The following is an 18,863-nucleotide window of genomic DNA, read 5'->3' as shown; positions in this document are numbered from 1 at the left end:
AGGCTGCAAGAGTTTAAAGCAGATATATAAACATTTTAAAATGTGATTTAAAAAAATATCCCAAGTAAATAAACAGTGTTTTAGAGTTCTAGCCCATGCATGTTTATTCAGGAATTATTCCCACTGTGTTTAGTAGGGCATAATCCCAGGCACAATTATTTAACCTTAATATACTGACTCCAGGACAGTTTACTGGAAAGATTATGGCCCAGTATCTCCTTAGGCAAATTTCCAGTTTGCCTTGACTAAGGTGAAAAGTTTCAAAGGTAGCATCTGAATGCTCTTGCAGATAATATCACCACTGCTGTAGAAGAATTCCCAGAGCTCCATGGCTGTGCAAGCTGATTGGACACTTATGGAACAGCATCTCTGCTGGGCGCGGGATACAGGATACAAAGTATTGTTATTAGTATTTGCATAAAGCTATCTGTGTATATGATGCTTGACAAAGAGTGAGAAGATAGTGAGCTGCTGAAGACAGAGATCTATCTAAAGTTCTAGTTAGCGGGAAAGAAAGTCTTAACTGCCATCCAACCTCACTCATTTCATAAGTTCTGAACATTTTTATTTAGCTTTAGAACATTTTTATTTAGCTTTTATTTAGCTGTAGAAAACCTCCCTCTTTTACTGTCCAAGCTTAGCTATTACCATATAGAATATTAGAGAGACCACATCTTCTCCCAGAATAATGTACTGCCATTTCATTAAGCTTATTAATTTAAAAAAAAAAAATAATTATTGAAGTGGTGTTTGCTGTTCCTCTTCAGCATGGGAAATCAGCAATGATTAAAAGAAAAAAGTTAGCAAACATCAGTGGCAGACTACTGTCTTGCCTTTCACCTTGAACCACCTAAGGGGCAAATGCACCTTGTTGCAGACTTCTCTAGCTGCGGGTGAGGAGAACTGTGTTGGCCAACAGATGCTACAAGCACAGCTCCTCTCCCAGGACTTCAGCTACATATGTAGCTGAAGCAGGAGCATTTCTTTTGATTGGACGTCATATTTTCTAGTTCAGGATATGAATTTACACGAGTATGATGCTAACGGATAATTCAAGAAATTGTCTGGAAAGGCCTATACATTTCACCACCCCTGTATCTCATTCTTTTCTCAATCAGGCACAGTGGTGAGAAGTGAACTTCACATGATGCCAGAATGGAAAAGTTTCTGCCTATGGCAGATGATGTTGACTCAATTTAACATTTCAAGACAGCGCACAGAGGGATGGGGGACTTTCCCCAGGATTACCAGTGGCAGAAATATGGCTTTGGTTTAGGTGGCAATTATGCCTCTACACGTGCAGCATGTATAAAGGAAGATGAGATTTTTTCAGTGTTCATTGCCACCAAACACAAGGAACTGCAGTCATGGAACAAAACTGAACTGGTCATCCTTGTAATAATCAACAAGTCTATCTGTCAATGCAGCAAGCCTAACAAGTCAGGCCTGAAGAAACTTCTCAAAAATAACATACAAACTTATGATAGTTAAATTACATCAAAGTTTATTTCAAGAAGGAAATCAGATCATGGAAAAAGGACAATAGCAAACCCAAAGAAGTCCAGGATCAAGTAAGGGTGGTAAGAAATAACTTCCCTAATTCCCATTAACTGAGTGCAAGTGAACAGTCCTCAGGCAGTTTTCCCACTGCTGCTCAGAATTTCCGGGATTCCTGTGCTTGCTTTGGACAAAATTACTGTTCTTGAATTTACTAGCAGTCTGATACAAGTAGGAGTTCCTCAAACGTTGTCTTCTCTCTGCTTCTCAGGTAAGGGTCAGATCTAAGCTGGCATTTATTTTACCATTGTTCCCGGTCTACCACCCCTGAGAAAAATCCCCTAAAAACTTAGCGTGTATAAGCAAGCTTACTTAGAATCTCAATTCTGCGGTGTTTCAATGGTAAAAGTATCTGGCTACTGAGCTGTGACTAGCAGCATTAATCCAGATGTCAGGATTTTCTTCCAATTTTCCTTTTGCTCCACCAGCCATCCACTGACCGAAAGCTGCGAGATGTTCAGCACGTTTTATCATTCCGGACACTGATCAGATCAAATGCAGATCTCAAAATTGCATAGAACCATAATGCTGGAAGGGGTCTGAAGATTCACCTGTCCAGTATCTTGTCCAAAAACAGATTCCTCAGTGCACCAGCCCATGCTCCCTGAAGAACTCTTTCAAGATTAGTTTCTTGTACAGGCTGCAGCATGCTATAGGCAGAGAGGAGAGGCAAATAAGGTGCCCCCACAACCAGACACACCAATGCAATTTACACAATGGTTTAGTAAACGAGTCTAAAAGATCTGCTTGAGGCAGGCCAGATAGTCCACACTCCCCAGCATTACTAGTCAGAGTTGCTAGCCGTTCAATTCTGTGCACTGATCTTGCAGATTGGTTCCTCCGCCCCCCCCCCCAATTGACTCCATTATATCTGAGCTAATGGTATAAATTGTAGAAATAAAATAACTTTAGCAAAGAAGAAAAAGACAAGACAACTGCTTTTGGGCAGAAAGAGGCAGTTGACCTGAAAGTAATTTAGAACATTTCACATAAAGCATGCTAATTATATATACAGATTACTTTGAACTCATTTTGATCACAGCAACTCTTGTAAAAAAAAAACAAGCTGCATTAGTTGTGCAGTTGGCTTGATCTCTATCTTGTATAGTAAAAACTCCTTCCCCCTGAAGAAAAATGTCTTTCTGACTGCCAAGAAGCTATAGCAAGGCACCAGATTACAAATAACAACAAAATATCTTTCCTCTAAGACTGCAGTATCCTAGAATGATTCAATCCAGAATGGCCATCAACATCCATGCCAACACCAAGACATAATCTATATAAATCACTCTTGAGCAACTCTGGTCCCGTTCAATAAAAAGTCAGAGGTGACTAACAGCCCAATCCTAAAGGCAGTGTCACCACCGGGGCAGTAGCACCAAAGCAGCTACTGCTGCATCCTGCAGCAGCGGCCACAGCTGTCCTGAGGAGAAGGGGTCTTTCATCCCCTTTCCATGGGGAAAGCCTCAAGCCCCACAATGGGGCTTCTCAAGTCTGTGCCAGCTATTTTGCTAGCTCAGAGCTGTGCCAGTCCCGCTCCTGGTTTCTCCCCCGCCTCCTCACTCCAGAATGCCACCCCCTGCCCAGAAGCCCTCACCGCTGCTCTTACCTAGCAGCCACAATGTGGCCCTAAGTTAAGGAAACAAATGTTCCCTTACCTTGGGAAGGCCTCCATGACTGCCCCGCCCATCGCAAGATGCAGCACAAGCCCCACTGAATCCTATCCTAAAGTTGGCTAGGACTGGGCCTGAATTCCAATAGACAGTAACGGGAGTAATTTCTTATTAGTTTCCATGGGGCTTTCCATCTTGGGATACAAGTTTTTCCACCACAGTTTGAGAAAGAGGGAACCCAAATGCAGAGTTTCACACAATTACTTATTTTTTTAAAAAAAAACTTCTTCTGGTCTCCAAGTTAGCTTGTTAACAGTCCATTTGTGAGTACTTTTTTGTCACACAAAGTCAGGACTCAAGTGTGAGCCCAGGAAACATCAGAGTTTAGCCCTGGAATGTGTTTTCCAATGCCAACACTCAATTATGAACAAGAGGTCCCTTCTCCCCTTACAATAAAATAGTGTTCCTTCATATAAAAATACAACTGAAAAATTTCTTTGTGCATGTGCACAGTGCCTCACCACCACATGCCTACACACATCTAGGATTAGAGTACAGGCGTCCAGATCAAAAGGTGCGTGTTTCTTGCTGTTCCTCACTTCAGGCAGGAGAGGGGTCGACTATTATTTTCCTACCACCCTACACAATTTTTCTTCTCTGTCATTTGTTTATACAATGCACTCATCATAACAGGCAACTGTATGCAACTGTCAAGGGTTGATTTTAATTTAAAAAGAAAAAAAAGAGGGAAAGTATTTTAGGTTGAGAATACAACCAAACTGTTATGTTAAAAGGCCACAGGTGGTAAAAGAGGACTTTTCTCTGGACACACAATGCTGCTCCTTGCCTCAGTTTCTCCTGGATACAGTTATCCACGCTTCCTCTTTTGGTGAGGTGACCAGCTCATACTTGGTGTCCATGACTTGACCTTCCACAGGGTGTAGGTGCAATTTCCTCACCATGACACTCAACAGCACTGTAACTACCATATAGGCAAACCTAGTAATCAAATGGAATAAGGCAAATGAGAAGAGAGATAATATATGGTTTGAGAAACATGTCACACAATCCATTGTGCCACTAGCAAAATTCTTACAAACCTCTTCCCCCACCCCTCACTCCTTCCGTATCTGCAGCAGATGCTCTTGTTTTCTCTCACCTCAGTTCTGGGCACTCCTGACTTCCTGAAAAGCCCAGGAGGGAGAGAATTTTCATGGCAGATTCATCATTGAATCTTTCTGGATCAAATCTACAAAAAGAACAATGAACAGATAAGGGCAACAACAGGGATTAGAAACCTACTCAAAAGCATGTCTACAAAAACGGCATGTTAGCAAGGCAGGAACCAGAGCAATCCAAAACACACAGGGCCCCATTGCCTGTGCATTGACATCAGTTTCATGCTGTTCTCACCCTCCATTTTAGACCATTTGGTCAGATTGCTTCAATCTAATTTCTCTCTTCTCACTTCTCTTATCCTGCTGCCTGCATGATGCCTCCTCCCAGTTTTTCTCAACCCAGCTGGCCTGCGAACAAATGTGTGCTCAGAAGCTGATGATTCATTAGAAAGAAAAGCTTGTTTCGCCATCAGGTCAGTGGGGGGTTTTAAACAAGCAATTACAAAGCCTCGCCTAAATTAAGGTAAGAGTTCCACAAAAGGAAGTGACAAGGGAATAAAATAATGCTACATTATTTGTTTCCACAGGAAAAAAAATCATTTCCTGCAGCAAATGCTATTAAACGCTATTGCTGTAGCATGCGTGCTGCTTCACAGGAGTGATATTTTAGCGGGCATTATATCCTTTACTATTTACATCTTTGGCAACTGAGCTTCATCACATTCCTCTTTAAGCCACGTGGACTTTGCAGTGAAATGACAAGCTCCAAGGAAAGCTCACGTTTGCTGGATGCACTGACTGCCAACTCCTTTTATACAACATTGTGGTGATCATCACAAACAATAGACTATCTGCAGCTGCCATAAATGGAAGAAAGTTTCTGATTTTTATTTGGCAGTGACTGCTGTCTGCAGCAAGCAAGAATTCTCAAGGTGTTGTTTTTTTTTCTTTTCCTTTTCTCCTCCAAGCTCTTATCCTCCACCCACCTTGAAATCTTTCTTTTCCTTTCATGGACACGAAAGCTTACCATCACATCCCTGCCACATCAGAGGATTCAGAAAGCCAGGTAAAAAGGCTTTTTCATGGGAAACATCTAGGACTGAAACTGTGTATGCTCAGGGAGAAAAAAGCACCTTCATTCTGTTCTGAAGTCAGAGAGAATCTGCACACCCTACGCCTAACAGGTAGTGCCACATGAGGAAAAGGAGGCAGGAGGTGTGGTCTGGAGGTTGAGCTGCCACTTAGACTGAAAAGGTTAAGCAGGATCAGCTCAGGTCTCGCCTTGAATGAGTGACCAGAAGCTGCTGGCTAGAGACAAAAGAATGTGGACTGGCAAGAAAAGGATAACATCATGAGAACCAGCCTGAGGCACGTTTTGCAGCTGTGGAAGCTTGGAAAGTACAAGAGCTGTGCAGCCAGGATGACAGCCCCTTGAAAGGAAACATCTGGAGAAATGGAGGCTCCTATGAAGTTTCTCTCATAGAATAACACTTGTAAAATTCCCATTTTTAAAAAATGGGGTTTACGGCCAGCCTGCCTATGTAAACCACCTTGAGTCTGTGAGACTCAAGTCTATGTGGTAAATGTTGTTGTTGGCATACTTCAGTCTCGAAAGACTATGGTGTCACGCTCTGAATGGTGGTTCTGGAACAGAGTGTCCTCTCCAGAGCGCAAAGCCTGGGTAAAGTAGGTATGGAGGATAGGCTGTTACCCATGCAGCAAATCCCCCCTCTCCAAATCCCCCCTCTCTGTGGTATATAAATACTGTAATAAATAACTATGGCAGTGTCCAGTTGAGCTGATTGGCCAATTGATCATCAATTATTACTATTCTGCTCTTGATACCTGCTTTTCTCTGGCATTATTATGAATGGGTTTTGTTTCATTTTATTATAAATTATGTTCAATATTTTTATTATGTGAGCCACCATAGGGGACTATTAGGAAGCCAAACAGCAGGATATAAATTGCATTACAATTATCCTAGAAATACCCCAAGATATTCTGTGCCCTGCTGGAGGCAGAAAATCCCCAACAGCGATTTTCCCAACAGCTTTTCCCAACAGCTGTAGCAACAAGCAAGATAAATGACAGTCTGCCACCTTTTAATGGAACTCCAAAATCTGACACTTGAGGGCCACCTCCTCCTGCCTAATGGTAGGTCTGACTCAGCCACCTCCAATTTTCACCCCAGAAAGCAGATTATGGTACCCTCCCTTTCAAAAGAGAGTGATACAGCATTTGCCCATTCTAATTGTTTTCATTATATTTTCTTTATTGCTACTGGAGACATCAGTAACCATCAGCCATTGCTCCTCTCCTTCCTTTTCCTAGAAGTAAAGCTACAAGCTGCCAGAGATGAAAGATGATCCTTAGCAGAATCTTTCTAACTTTTGTCCCTGAATAAAATCAATAATCCACTTCATTTCCAACCAACCTCACAAAAACCAATGTCTGAACTATGTTATAAGTGGCTCCCTGGGAGCCAAAGAGAGCTACAGCATTTCTTTTCATACTGCAGAATTCAAGGTTTGAAGCCAGAATCCTTTTGTTTAAAAAAAATAAAAAATAAATCATGCTTGGAAATAATGTGGCAGATTCTTAGTTTCTTTAACTAAGAACATTTCCTTATGTCCAGAGATGGACATTTCCTTCTCTGAATCACAGTTTTATTAACTGTGATTTCAACATTCCATCCTCACAGCTGACCTAAAAAAAAACAACCCATTGCCTTCATGCAGCATTTGCCACAAAAGTGTCATGAACTTTTAGAAAAGGAAGTCATTGATCTTAAAAAAAAAAAAAAGTGCCATAAGATGCATTTTGCAAGATTCCATTTGCAGCTATGTAACCTGTCTACTTTGGATGCCAAACTGCTCAGAAATCTTAACAAAGGTCCTTTTCACCCCATTCACCAATCTCTGACTTGATGTTCTGTTAAGTTACACCACTGAGAGCTGAACTGCATTTTTAGAACCTTCTTGGACTGTACCACTTCAAAATGCCGAGGGAGGAAAAACCATGTTTAATTTTCTTTCATTTCGCAAATACCCAGCTTGTTAACAAAGGAAGAAGAGCTCTTTCTACATGTAAAAAGATGATATTTTTCCTCTATTTCTTACATGAAGTTCACCACACTGTAGTCCAAGGTGCTACAGTCCACGAAGAGCTGTGATGCATGACAGAGCCAAATTAATCAAAAGGCAAAAATCACCGGAAAAAGCAAACTCTATGGCATACCTATAAGGTAGTGGCCACGTTGAGCTATCTTGCAGCACCACACCAAGAGCATAGAGCACGAGAGTCTGAAATGAAATGTTTAAAAATGCATCATTTCAGTCAATCTAAATGACACAGCATTATCTTGTTAAGCTACATATGCCAGAAGTCTATTCTTTGCTTTAGAAGCTTTATTAATAAATGCATGCAATATATTATCCTATGTTCTATCACCAATCACTTAGCCGAAATAAACCACTCTAATTTTCTAGCAACTGGCAATACAGGATGACAGGCATAAGGGGAACATTTGGGAAAAGCAGATACATGCAGACGGCCAGTAGAAAACCTTTATAGGAAATATCATGTAAGAGTTCAAGGAAAGATGATCCCATTTCTATCACAGTGGAAGATCACAAGAAAACACAGATCACACAATGGCTGCACACATGTGCATGAGTGTCTATAGTTATAATTTTGTTTGATGAGTAAAGTGAGAAAAGAGTAAAAGAGGCTAGTCACTTTATCTAGTCTTACTGTTAGAAGGTATGATTTTTTTCAATGATAACAAAATAAAAACATATCACAGCTTTCTGTACTTCCCATTTTGTAAAAAAAAAATCTGCAGAGAACTTAAGAACATAAGAACAGCCCCACTGGATCAGGCCATAGGCCCATCTAGTCCAGCTTCCTGTATCTCACAGCGGCCCACCAAATGCCCCAGGGAGCACACCAGATAACAAGAGACCTCATCCTGGTGCTCTCCTTTGCATCTGGCATTCTGACATAACCCATTTCTAAAATCAGGAGGTTGCGCATACACATCATGGCTTGTACCCCATAATGGATTTTTCCTCCAGAAACTTGTCCAATCCCCTTTTAAAGGCGTCCAGGCTAGACGCCAGCACCACATCCTGTGGCAAGGAGTTCCACAGACCGACCACAAGCTGAGTAAAGAAATATTTTCTTTTGTCTGTCCTAACCCGCCCAACACTCAATTTTAGTGGATGTCCCCTGGTTCTGGTATTATGTGAGAGTGTAAAGAGCATCTCCCTATCCACTCTGTTCATCCCCTGCATAATTTTGTATGTTTCAATCATGTCCCCCCTCAGGCGTCTCTTTTCTAGGCTGAAGAGGCCCAAACGCCGTAGCCTTTCCTCATAAGGAAGGTGCCCCAGCCCCATAATCATCTTAGTCGCTCTCTTTTGCACCTTTTCCATTTCCATTATGTCTTTTTTGAGATGCGGCGACCAGAACTGGACACAATACTCCAGGTGTGGCCTTACCATCGATTTGTACAACGGCATTATAATACTAGCTGTTTTGTTCTCAATACCCTTCCTAATGATCCCAAACATAGAATTGGCCTTCTTCACTGCCGCCGCACATTGGGTCGACACTTTCATCGACCTGTCCACCACCACCCCAAGATCTCTCTCCTGATCTGTCACAGACAGCTCAGGACCCATCAGCCTATATGGGAAGTTTTGATTTTTTGCCCCAATGTGCATGCCCCAATGTGCATGAAAAAAAACAAAATGAAAAATAAAACTGAAAAAATCACATCTCTTCTTATTGTCTTTTACATTAAATTATTCACGCCATTCTTCCAGAGCTGAAAAACCGTTTGATGCATGCACCTCTCAAGCATTCTTAGAAGTCTGACAAAACTCACTGGGACTTGCCTCTAAGGGCCCAATCTTGTCCAACTTCCCAGAGTCAGTGCAGCCACAGTAAAGCCCCAAGGTAAGGGAACAAATATTCCTTAAGAAGGCTTCTGCTAGTGTCCCCTGAGTGCAGGATGCAGTGCATGCCCCATTGGCATAGCTGCACCACCACTGGAACATTGGATAAGACTGGGTCCTAAGTCACCATATATTTAGGATTAGGTTGTAAACTGGTCAGGTACAATGGCCTATTCTTTTGATGAGGCCTGAAAGGGGAGGAAAATATATTTTCAAGTAAAATTTTACCTGATTTAGGACAACACAGAGTAGTGAAAATGCCTAGCTGGAAAATCTCTCTCTTTTATTCTTCTATGAAACCATTTTAATGGGGAAAGCCATCTATGTTCTGTTCAGTGGCTGTACACATTTAAAACAAAAATCTGCCCTCAAATACAACCATATCCCTAGGCATAGCCATAATAAATGAAAGATTATTGTCCACCAGTAGGATTTAAAGTATTTGAGCACTGGCTTCCATCCTACCTCTTTGGGAATAATATGCTGGTCAACTCTGCCCTCCAGCTCCTGCAGCCGTGCAGCAATTGGCGTCAGCTTTGCTGTCCTCACAGTCTCACACAGAAGCTGTCGGCAATATCTGCAAACAAATACCTATACCAATCTTTTATGCCAAATAAAATCAAACAAAAACACTTTGGAAGACTTCAGAGGCTGCTTTCCAGATGTCAGATGTTAGCGCAGCAGGAGTCCACCAAAGTAATCCAAATTAAACCAACCAATCACAGTACAACAGGATTAATCCTATAGCTAGAGGTGTTTGTTGATTGTACTACAGCCTTAATGTAACACAATGGGCTTACTTCTGAGGGGGGAAAAAACACCACTTTCAAACACCTGCACCCTTCGCATACAAATTGCTTTTGAGGTCCCAGTCCTATCCAACTTTTCAGCTCTGGTGCAGCTGTAGTGCAGCCCCAAGGTAAGGGAACAAATGTTCCCTTACCTTGAGGAGACCTCCCTGACTGCGCCCCCCCCCCCAGAATGCAGTGCACACTCTATTGGCATGGCTGCATCTGCTCAGTAGAAAGTTGGATAGGACTGAACCCTAACATGGCCACAAGAGGCCAGTATAGATGTATGTTTCTGTTCACCTAGACGTGATTAGAAGAGTAGAAAGATGATGTGGATTCATGCAGTCCTTCCCTCTGCCTGTGCAAATTACCCCTTCCTTCAATGGCTTTCTTTAACTGAAGTGTAGTGATATCAGATATCTCATCTGTAAGAGTATCTCCTCACAAGCCACCTATTAATGAAAGTAAAATGAACACTAAAAATACACAATATCATACAAGATAAGTAAAACAGTAAATGCAGGATAACTCTTCCCACTGATTCACTCACAGAGCAGTTGATGTTTAATGGTCCAGCGAGGAAGGAAGGTCAAATTGTGGTTAAGAGAGTAATTCTAGTTTATATATATCATGGTTAGTACCAAACCACACATAACATTATAGGTTGCTTAAAGCAAACCATGGAATAGAGAAAGGATCTGGAATGGAGGAGGTGGAAAGACTGCATGAGCCTGTGGCATACTCTTGATCTCATAATTAACGTATTTACTCGCATACTGTTATGTATTAGTCAATCTCACTTATAAGTCAAAGGCAAGTTTGAGCCCAAAATCATGAAATCTGCTATGACTTGTAGATGAGTGTAAAGGATTTATGAAATTCTTTGAATTAGATAATTTTATCTGATTTTACCTGAGGCCAGATCCTGGAAAAGCTGGCAGTCATTCTTGCACATTGAACGACTTACTAGTAATTGTTACCTAAGAACTCTTCAGTCAAATTTACTGAAGAGTATTTTAAAAAGTGAAACCGTAAGGTACACAGACACTATTTCAAATTGACACTTAACACCCATAGTGCCACCACTTCAGTGTTTCAGTGTTCAGCGCCAATTTGTAAGTGTCTGCGTTTTAAATGAAGATTAAAATTTAAAAAAAAATCAATAAATGAATTTTAAAAAATCAATGAATGAAAATGTGATTTCAGTTTTTTGACCCTAGATGTGCGTTCAAAAGTTTCCTGAAAATGTTGTAAAAATACTGTTTTTAATGGTGCACAAGTATGAAACGGGTATTAACCCATTGAGCAAGCTTTAAGGTTGATTTTTAGGCTTAATTTTTTCAACTTATATGCAAATATAGATGCATCCCCACCTACCGTATCCCCACCAACTTCTGCCATGACGTAGTGTGCACTGCATGCAATGGTGGGGGGCGACGCGACCAGATGGCCTAGGAAAGGTTAGTATAATATGTTTTACTTAACTCTCTGCATGGCCATCATTGGGTTTCCTTGCCAGTTATTTTGCTGGTACAAGATGATTAAGGGGACATCATCGTGGCACACCCTGCTGCTGCTGGGATCCACCTCCCTGAAGTCCTGAACCAGCTCCTGCCTTCCCCTCTCCCTGCCCTGAACCACCCCTGCCAGCTCCAACATGGGATGGGTCAGTGTGTGGTGAGCGTGTAGGCCTCTGGCCATTTCTGCTGGCAGCTCCAACACACACACACACACACACACACACACACACACACACACACACAACAGTTGCACTGCCTTTACAGGACTTGGCACAGGCCCTCCATAGGATTGGGTCATAAGAGAGCAGAACCAGTATGATTGCACTGGGCCACTGGCACAGTTATTAAAAGAAAGAAAAAAATCACACACACCTGAGCTGCTCGATTTTCGCATGTGTCACTGGACCCTTTCCAAAAATTTGGTCCATTTCCTTGTAAAGTTTCTGTTGAATTTCTGTTGAGCTGGTCAAGAAATACACTGCCCAGGTGCACACTGCAAAACAGCATTAGGGGATAAACATAAATGTTTGCTCAGCAATGCCTTCCTTATAATTCCTGGCTCCAGAATTGTAGCTAAAAAAAAATGAAGTTGCTGCAATGTAAAAAAAAAAAAAATCAGAGCATGTGAAACAGCGCTTGCCACAAAGAGGAAGCAACAACTTGGCACAAAAATATCAGGAGAACACAAAAATACCAGGAGAACATTTGAAAAGGCAGAAAAGGCATTTGGTAATTGTATACTATAGTGCTTTTCCCCAAGTGCTGAAAAAAACACTAACTTATCGCATATATTATCTCAGTCATTCTTACAACCACCTTCTGAAGTGGCTCATATTATTATACCTGTATTACAAAGTTCAAAGCAGAGTCACAATCTGAACTGGGGACTTCCAGCTCATAACAACTATGAGGTCGGCTCCCACATAAAGCTTCCTATTACCAACGTCCCCTCCCTCATCACAGTAGTCATGTATGATCAACTGCCCTGTGAAAGAAAAACCAGGAGAGGGAGAGAGGCCAAAACACCCCCATACATCTGTCTTTGCTTCAGCTCAGTATTTCCCTTCTCCTCATTAGGAGGAACTAGAAACATTCTCCATGTGGAGGAGACATCTCTGTTTGCTGAAACTGCAAAATTTTGATTGGATCGATTACACGTTATGAATGCTGTGAACCACTTTGGGGGATTTCAGTCACAAATGCAGATTGAAATCCAATAAATTAAAGCAGAGACTCTTGATGCAAATGGAAGCTCTTGCTAAGACCTACCAAGTTATTATTATTACAAATATTCATAGACCATTTTTCAACAAAAAGTAATTCACAAAATGGTTTACATAGCTAATAAATTAAGTATGGACACGGACTGGTCACTTTAAGGTCTTGAAATTTTCTGTAACTCACCACCCTATTTCCACAGAAACAATGTAGACAAAACCTTGGGTGAGGCATTTCCATTCCCCTTTGCTTGCATCTTACATGCCAGGATGTTTCCCTTTTAATATGGTGAAACTTTTGTAACTGCGCCCTCACATGGTCGTAAACATATTCAAATACAATCTCTAGTCAGGATTTTTCCTTGTTTGAGTCTTGCCCCTGATGTGAACTGGCTAGCTCAGGGGTGTCAAACTTGTTTCATACAATGGGCAAAATAGCATTTATGATGCCTGCTGAGAGCCAGAAATGATGTCATTAGGCAGGAACTGATGTCATTAAACTGGTCATAACCAGAAATAAGCCCTTTTTTCTTGCTTAGGAACGCATTAGCTGCAAATGACAGTAGACAAAATATACAAATCTTGATCGTATTGCAAGATATGGCAGTCCCATTATCATGTGGGCTGCACTTTCAGCAGTGACACCTCAGCACTGCTCCACAGTGAGAGCCTGAGGCTGAATAGAAAACTTCCACAGGCTGCATCTGGCCCCTGGGCCTAATGTTTGACACCCTTGGGCTAGGGATCTTAGGGAAGCCATTCATTGTCAGCCTCAGCTCCCCAGCTGCAATATGAGAACAGTTCTTATTCACCTTGTTGTTGCGAGGACAACAACAGGATAAGATCTGTGAAATGCTTTGCAAACTCAGAAAACGTAACAGAAATGTTAACTATTATTATTAAGTATTAAATACATCTGACCAGATGGCAAATGCATTCATGAGGATGCTCTGTCTCAGGCAAATTGGGGGTGGGGAGATCTTCCTCCTACCTTCCCAATCAAGACAATTCTTATTCAATTACATCCACCACAACTGTATCCAACCTACAAGCAAGGACAGTGTGCATGGGGTTTTTGGTTTTTACCCTCATTATTATTTATATCTTGGCTCTCAAACATCTGTCAAACATTATTTATATCTTGCCTGTTAAAAACATCTCGGGGTAGTTTGCAAAAAGTTAAAACAAACACCACACAAATTCACAGGAAAACAAGCTGCTGGACAAATAAGCCCTGAACTTCTCTCTCTCTCTCACTAACACACACACACACACACACACACACACCCAGCTCTGAAAATTCCTAAGGCCCTGGAGTCCCAAAATTACATCACACAGATAAGTCAAGAATTATCTAATTATCTATTTTTTTTATTTAAAAATCTAAAATGTACCCTGGCCTAAGCTTTTATAGGCAAGATTATATGTCCACGGTTCTACATGCTGTTTTATGTACTTACACTTAGCAGTAATTATGGACCCTGCCAGGGAGAATATCATAGTGTCTTCCAGTATCTAGAAAACAAAATCTGGTTCAGGGAGATGGAATCAGTAGGTGGTGATTTTTTTCAGAATAAAATTACAGATCTTAACAGACATTAGAAAATATAGTAGAGTATGAATTACCACTAATCAAAGAATGATCTAGGATATTTAGAAAGTGTTATAAAAAGATAAAAGAGTGAGAGATCTGAAACCTAAATTTCATGCTTCTTAATTGTAGTTAGATTTGAAAAAGCTCAAAAATGAGTAATCTGTACAAGACTGGATTAGGCAAATGGTCAGTGATTTGCTAAAAATGGTGGTGTCCAGTTATATTTGTACTGGAATTTTTTTTAAGTATTGGAAATGTTAAATCCTGCTGAAATCTTATCATCAGTAGTTTGAAGCAGGGGTGCAGCCCTGAAAACATTATGCTGCTTAAATCTCACTGACTTCAACAGGATTTGTGCACAGTATATAGACTACAAATCCAGTATATAAAAAGTAACTCCCCCAAAGGAGAAGGTACCAACTATATCCAATGACTAGAAAAAGCACCTGTGGCACCCTGAAGACACATTTACTGTAACATAAGCATGCACAAGATCCAAGTTCATGCTATAATAAATGGGTTAGTCTTTAAATGATTCATTTTTGCTACAAGAGATTAATACAGCAACCCTATTTAAAAGAGTACCTAACAGAAGGAAATTATATACAGGAGCATTTAAAAGTACTTTCCAAGGGGTTAGTCATGGAGCAGTCTAGTTCAGATTAAATAATCTGATATTTAATCAGATGTAAGTCCCAAAGTGCTCGACAGGAATTTCTTCATATAAACCTGCGTAGGACAGCAGCCTTAGTGTCTTGCAGTAAGGAATAAGGAATTTATTGAGGCATAAACTTTTGTGGGTTAGGGCCCACTTTGTTAAATGTGTGATTGGGCAATGACAGATGGATTTCTACTTCAGAAGACAGAATTCAGTGCTTTCCATCCTCAGATACCATGTTTTGAAATTTTTTAGCCTTGTTAATCTCTTGCAGCAAAAACAAGAACAACATTTGGAAAAGTTTATTGAATCCTTTTTACTTAAAAAAAAAGAACAAGAAACGCAGCTTCAGAAGATAAAACTGGACCCAGTACAGGCATCCTTGAGACCCAGCCACCAGGCACTTACAGTACAATCCTAAGCTTGTCTACTCAGAAGTAAGGCCAATGGTCAAGGTCAGGGGTTGTAGATTAATGTCAGAGTGTAACCCATCAAGTTATTGTGGAATTCCCCTATAGATGGAATAAGGAGCCACACAGCAATCTTAGCATCCTCTTCCTTATCTGTGTTTTGGACAAGATACAGTGATCTGTCTTAGGGAACAGTAGAAAGTGGTCAGTCCAAAAGTGGTCACTTCCAAAAGCAATCCCAATTTGCCTACAAAACTACAATTAATGCACTACTTAATTGTCATTTTACAGAATGATACATACAGCTACATACAGACAACAAAGCTTTGTTTAGAATTGCGTTTTGGAATGGATTGTGCCGAATGAGGAAGGAGAGCAAGCTTGGAGTCTCCAAGGGCAATGTTGCTCAGGAGGATGTTGACTCCTTGCAAGTTGAAAGGGTTTTGATAGTTGTCTCCTGGGAGGGGATCATGTTCATAGCAAGAGGTGTTTCTGAGTAGTTAAGGAGTTCTAACTGCAGAGGAGGAGTCACAGCAGCTGTTTGTAGAATCTAGGTACATACACATTCCAAGACGGAGTTTGGATGTCAAAACACCTGGGCCAATGTGCCTAGTGAGCGCATTGCTAAGGAGCACTAGCAAGTCTCCTGACAAAGGCCAACATTCTAGTGCTTCCATTGGACCCGTATGAAGCAAGAGTAACTCTTTCACCAAACACCAGTCCCATGAGGAAAGCAAAAAGAACAGGGACACAGACGTGAAATAAAAATATCAGTTTTAAGGTCAGGAGAAGAAAAAAGCCACATACCCCATTTTAGCTATGAAGATTAAATCAAGTGAGAGACAATGCAGGCAATGAAATTAATCACAATCAACATGGTATAATTAGCAGCAGATCTAGTGGGACTATTAATGGTTAATTACACTACAGCTTTGTATACCTGCTTGTCACTCAGGTTCCCTTGCAGTAAAGAATCTATGAAGATGTGCCGGTTGAAGCTCTTTCCTTGTCGCTCTTTTATGACTTTCTTCAAAACCAACTCCATCTCCATCAGAGCTTTATGCACACAAATATGAAGACTTTTTTAGAGGTCATGCCCTGGACATGGCACACTATGCCGGCTATCTCAGCCTTCCCCACCGTGAGAGCCACTTCACATGTCAGAAGCGTACATTGCCCTGCCCACAGAGGTTACATATATTCCTCTCACCACATGTACATCCATTGTCCATGCTGAGGAGACAAAAATATTATTTCTTGAAGTGCCTACAAAAAGTGTTTATAATAACAAATGGTTCTGTAATTATAGCTCGGAATGCTTCCCATAGTACAGCCGTATTCTTCAGCATGCTTGTATTATTCAAAAATACACCACAATATCTTCCCTACTCTTTTATGGAATGATCTTGCAATATCAATGAATCCAATCTCCAGATCACTTCTCCAAAGTGGGACCTTGATTTCCTCCAAGTAAGAGAAACTAAGCCGTGACCCAATATTTATTTTCACCCAAAATCTGGGAAAAAAAACACTTTTGTATATAATCCAAGAGACAAAGAAATAGTCAACTCTGGATTAGAAATTTGAGCTGAGGAAAAGGTATAGGGCCTTCTCCTTTGTATTCAAAAGGACACCATATGGCCACCATTTTCCATGGTTGTAATAATCTCAGGAATAATATTAGTTATATTGAACCTCTCTCTAAAAGGGTATTTATATGTAAATTCTTTATGATAAGCTCCCCTTTGTTGAAGCGAAATAGGGTCCTCTATACCTAGGTTGTATAAAAGCCTGACAGAACTCTGATTAAGCTGTATACACACACACACACGCACTACAGTGACCACAGAGTTGTCTCCTTTTAGAAACACATTTTTTATCTTTCTGTATACTGATCTCTACATTCCCAGGAGATCTTGCTTGAAATAATGATCGCCTATACCCCTGGTTTTGTTATGTGTATGCACTAATTAATTGTGGCACGCATTTACAAAATAACTTTCAGACTGGGTTATAAAAGGGTTGGACCCCAGGAGACACCAGTGAAAGGGAGCTCCACAGGATTTTTCAAATGACTCATAAAGTATTGGGTTAGACAACGGCTGCCCAGGCAAAGAGTGATGCTTTGAATTTATACATTTATGTCTTTGCCACACGCAACTTTGCCCCATGTTACAACTGAATAGCAAAGAACGACTTCTCCAGAGTACTGGAAGGTTCATCCAGTGACCCTATCCAATTGCCAAGCATTTATTTGCCTCAATGTGAAAAAAATCCTCTGTTTAAATCAAAGCCAAAATAGTTAAACAACAAAACCCTAGGATAGCTTGTGCTAGAAATTAGGATGCAGGAGTTCTCCACGTAGCTGAGTAGATCAGCACCCCACCCCAAATATACACTGCGAAAGGTTATACGTATTTTACCAGAAGAAAAATAAATATATTCTAATCTGGGTGTGATCATCACTATAGATCTTATGGATGCAAGCAGAGGTAGCATTACCTAGAGCATGGACTGACAAACAGAACCTACCATCTTCATAGAGCTTTTTTCTGGTCATGCTTTTGTCAAGTGATCCATCCAAGAAACCTTTTCCAATCTCTGCCCAGATCTGAAAGAGGTGAAAGTTAATTACGCTTTCAAGCTATTAAAACTTCTGTCGAACTTTCATCTTCCCAGAGTATAAACATTAGGAGTTTGGCTTTATAATAAGAACACAAAATAGAAGGCAGCCTCTCTGTCTTTTTACTCACCAGCACAGGTGTGATACTTTGAAACTACAGGTTGAGTCTTGTTATTCACGAGGGTTCCATTCCCAGAACTCACGTGGATGGCAAAAATCGCATTAAAGCGATTTAAAAACATTTAAAAAACAATGTTCCTTTGCTAGGCAATTTAAGAACAGCCTTACTGACCTTTGTGATGAAAGACAGAGTTATTAGGAAGACAACCCATCAGTCTCTCTCCAGGGGCTTAGAAAGGTTTCGCTCTGAGCCAGCGACCCCTCCCTTCACCCAGAACTCAGTGCTGGGAAAGAATGCAAAGTGATTATCTTTCTTTCATGTGCTCTGGGGGAGCACATGAAACTTATAACTGGTTCTTAATTTACAAAGATACATGTTAATATAAAACACCAAAACGGTTGTACAGTCTCATATATCCTAGGTGTTCTTAAATGCTTTCCTTTGGAAACTGGAAGTGAGTAACAGCAGACTAAGGGGGAAGGGAGGGGTCGCTTGACTTGGAGTGAAGTTGTTCTAAGTGCCTGGAAAGAGAATGATTGATGGATTGTCAGTCGGCTGCTCTCTCTTGCATTAACAAGATTATTGTTAAATGACTTTTTTCCTTTAATTGAAAGGGTCCTTCTCATCGTGTTGAGTTAAAACTGCAGGTGAAAAATCCTTGGATAACTAGGTTATAC

The 18,863-nt window shown here is 40.8% G+C and overlaps 1 protein-coding gene across 2 annotated transcripts in view; it reads right to left on the bottom strand.

Moving 5' to 3' along the window:
* Positions 1–1,478: 1,478 nt before the first annotated feature.
* The window catches only part of CYP20A1 (cytochrome P450 family 20 subfamily A member 1), a 30,905-nt gene continuing 13,520 nt past the window's right edge, over positions 1,479–18,863 (bottom strand). Inside the window, exons 6-14 of one of the 2 annotated variants that reach the window (XM_066622709.1) lie at positions 17,975–18,053; positions 16,383–16,498; positions 14,241–14,295; positions 11,936–12,056; positions 9,718–9,829; positions 7,529–7,593; positions 4,330–4,419; positions 4,018–4,169; positions 1,479–2,207 (exon numbers count right to left, since the gene is read on the bottom strand). In XM_066622709.1, the coding sequence (XP_066478806.1) occupies positions 4,019–4,169; positions 4,330–4,419; positions 7,529–7,593; positions 9,718–9,829; positions 11,936–12,056; positions 14,241–14,295; positions 16,383–16,498; positions 17,975–18,053 (789 nt within the window). In that variant the 3' untranslated portion in view covers positions 1,479–2,207; position 4,018. Of the gene's footprint in view, positions 2,208–2,963; positions 4,170–4,329; positions 4,420–7,528; positions 7,594–9,717; positions 9,830–11,935; positions 12,057–14,240; positions 14,296–16,382; positions 16,499–17,974; positions 18,054–18,863 lie in introns of those variants that run through there. The other variant, XM_066622718.1, reaches the window with a different exon arrangement.

The sequence above is a fragment of the Tiliqua scincoides genome, chromosome 1, assembly GCF_035046505.1.
Source record: "Tiliqua scincoides isolate rTilSci1 chromosome 1, rTilSci1.hap2, whole genome shotgun sequence".
NCBI lineage: Eukaryota > Metazoa > Chordata > Lepidosauria > Squamata > Scincidae > Tiliqua > Tiliqua scincoides.
This window is presented reverse-complemented; position numbering and strand designations above follow the sequence as displayed.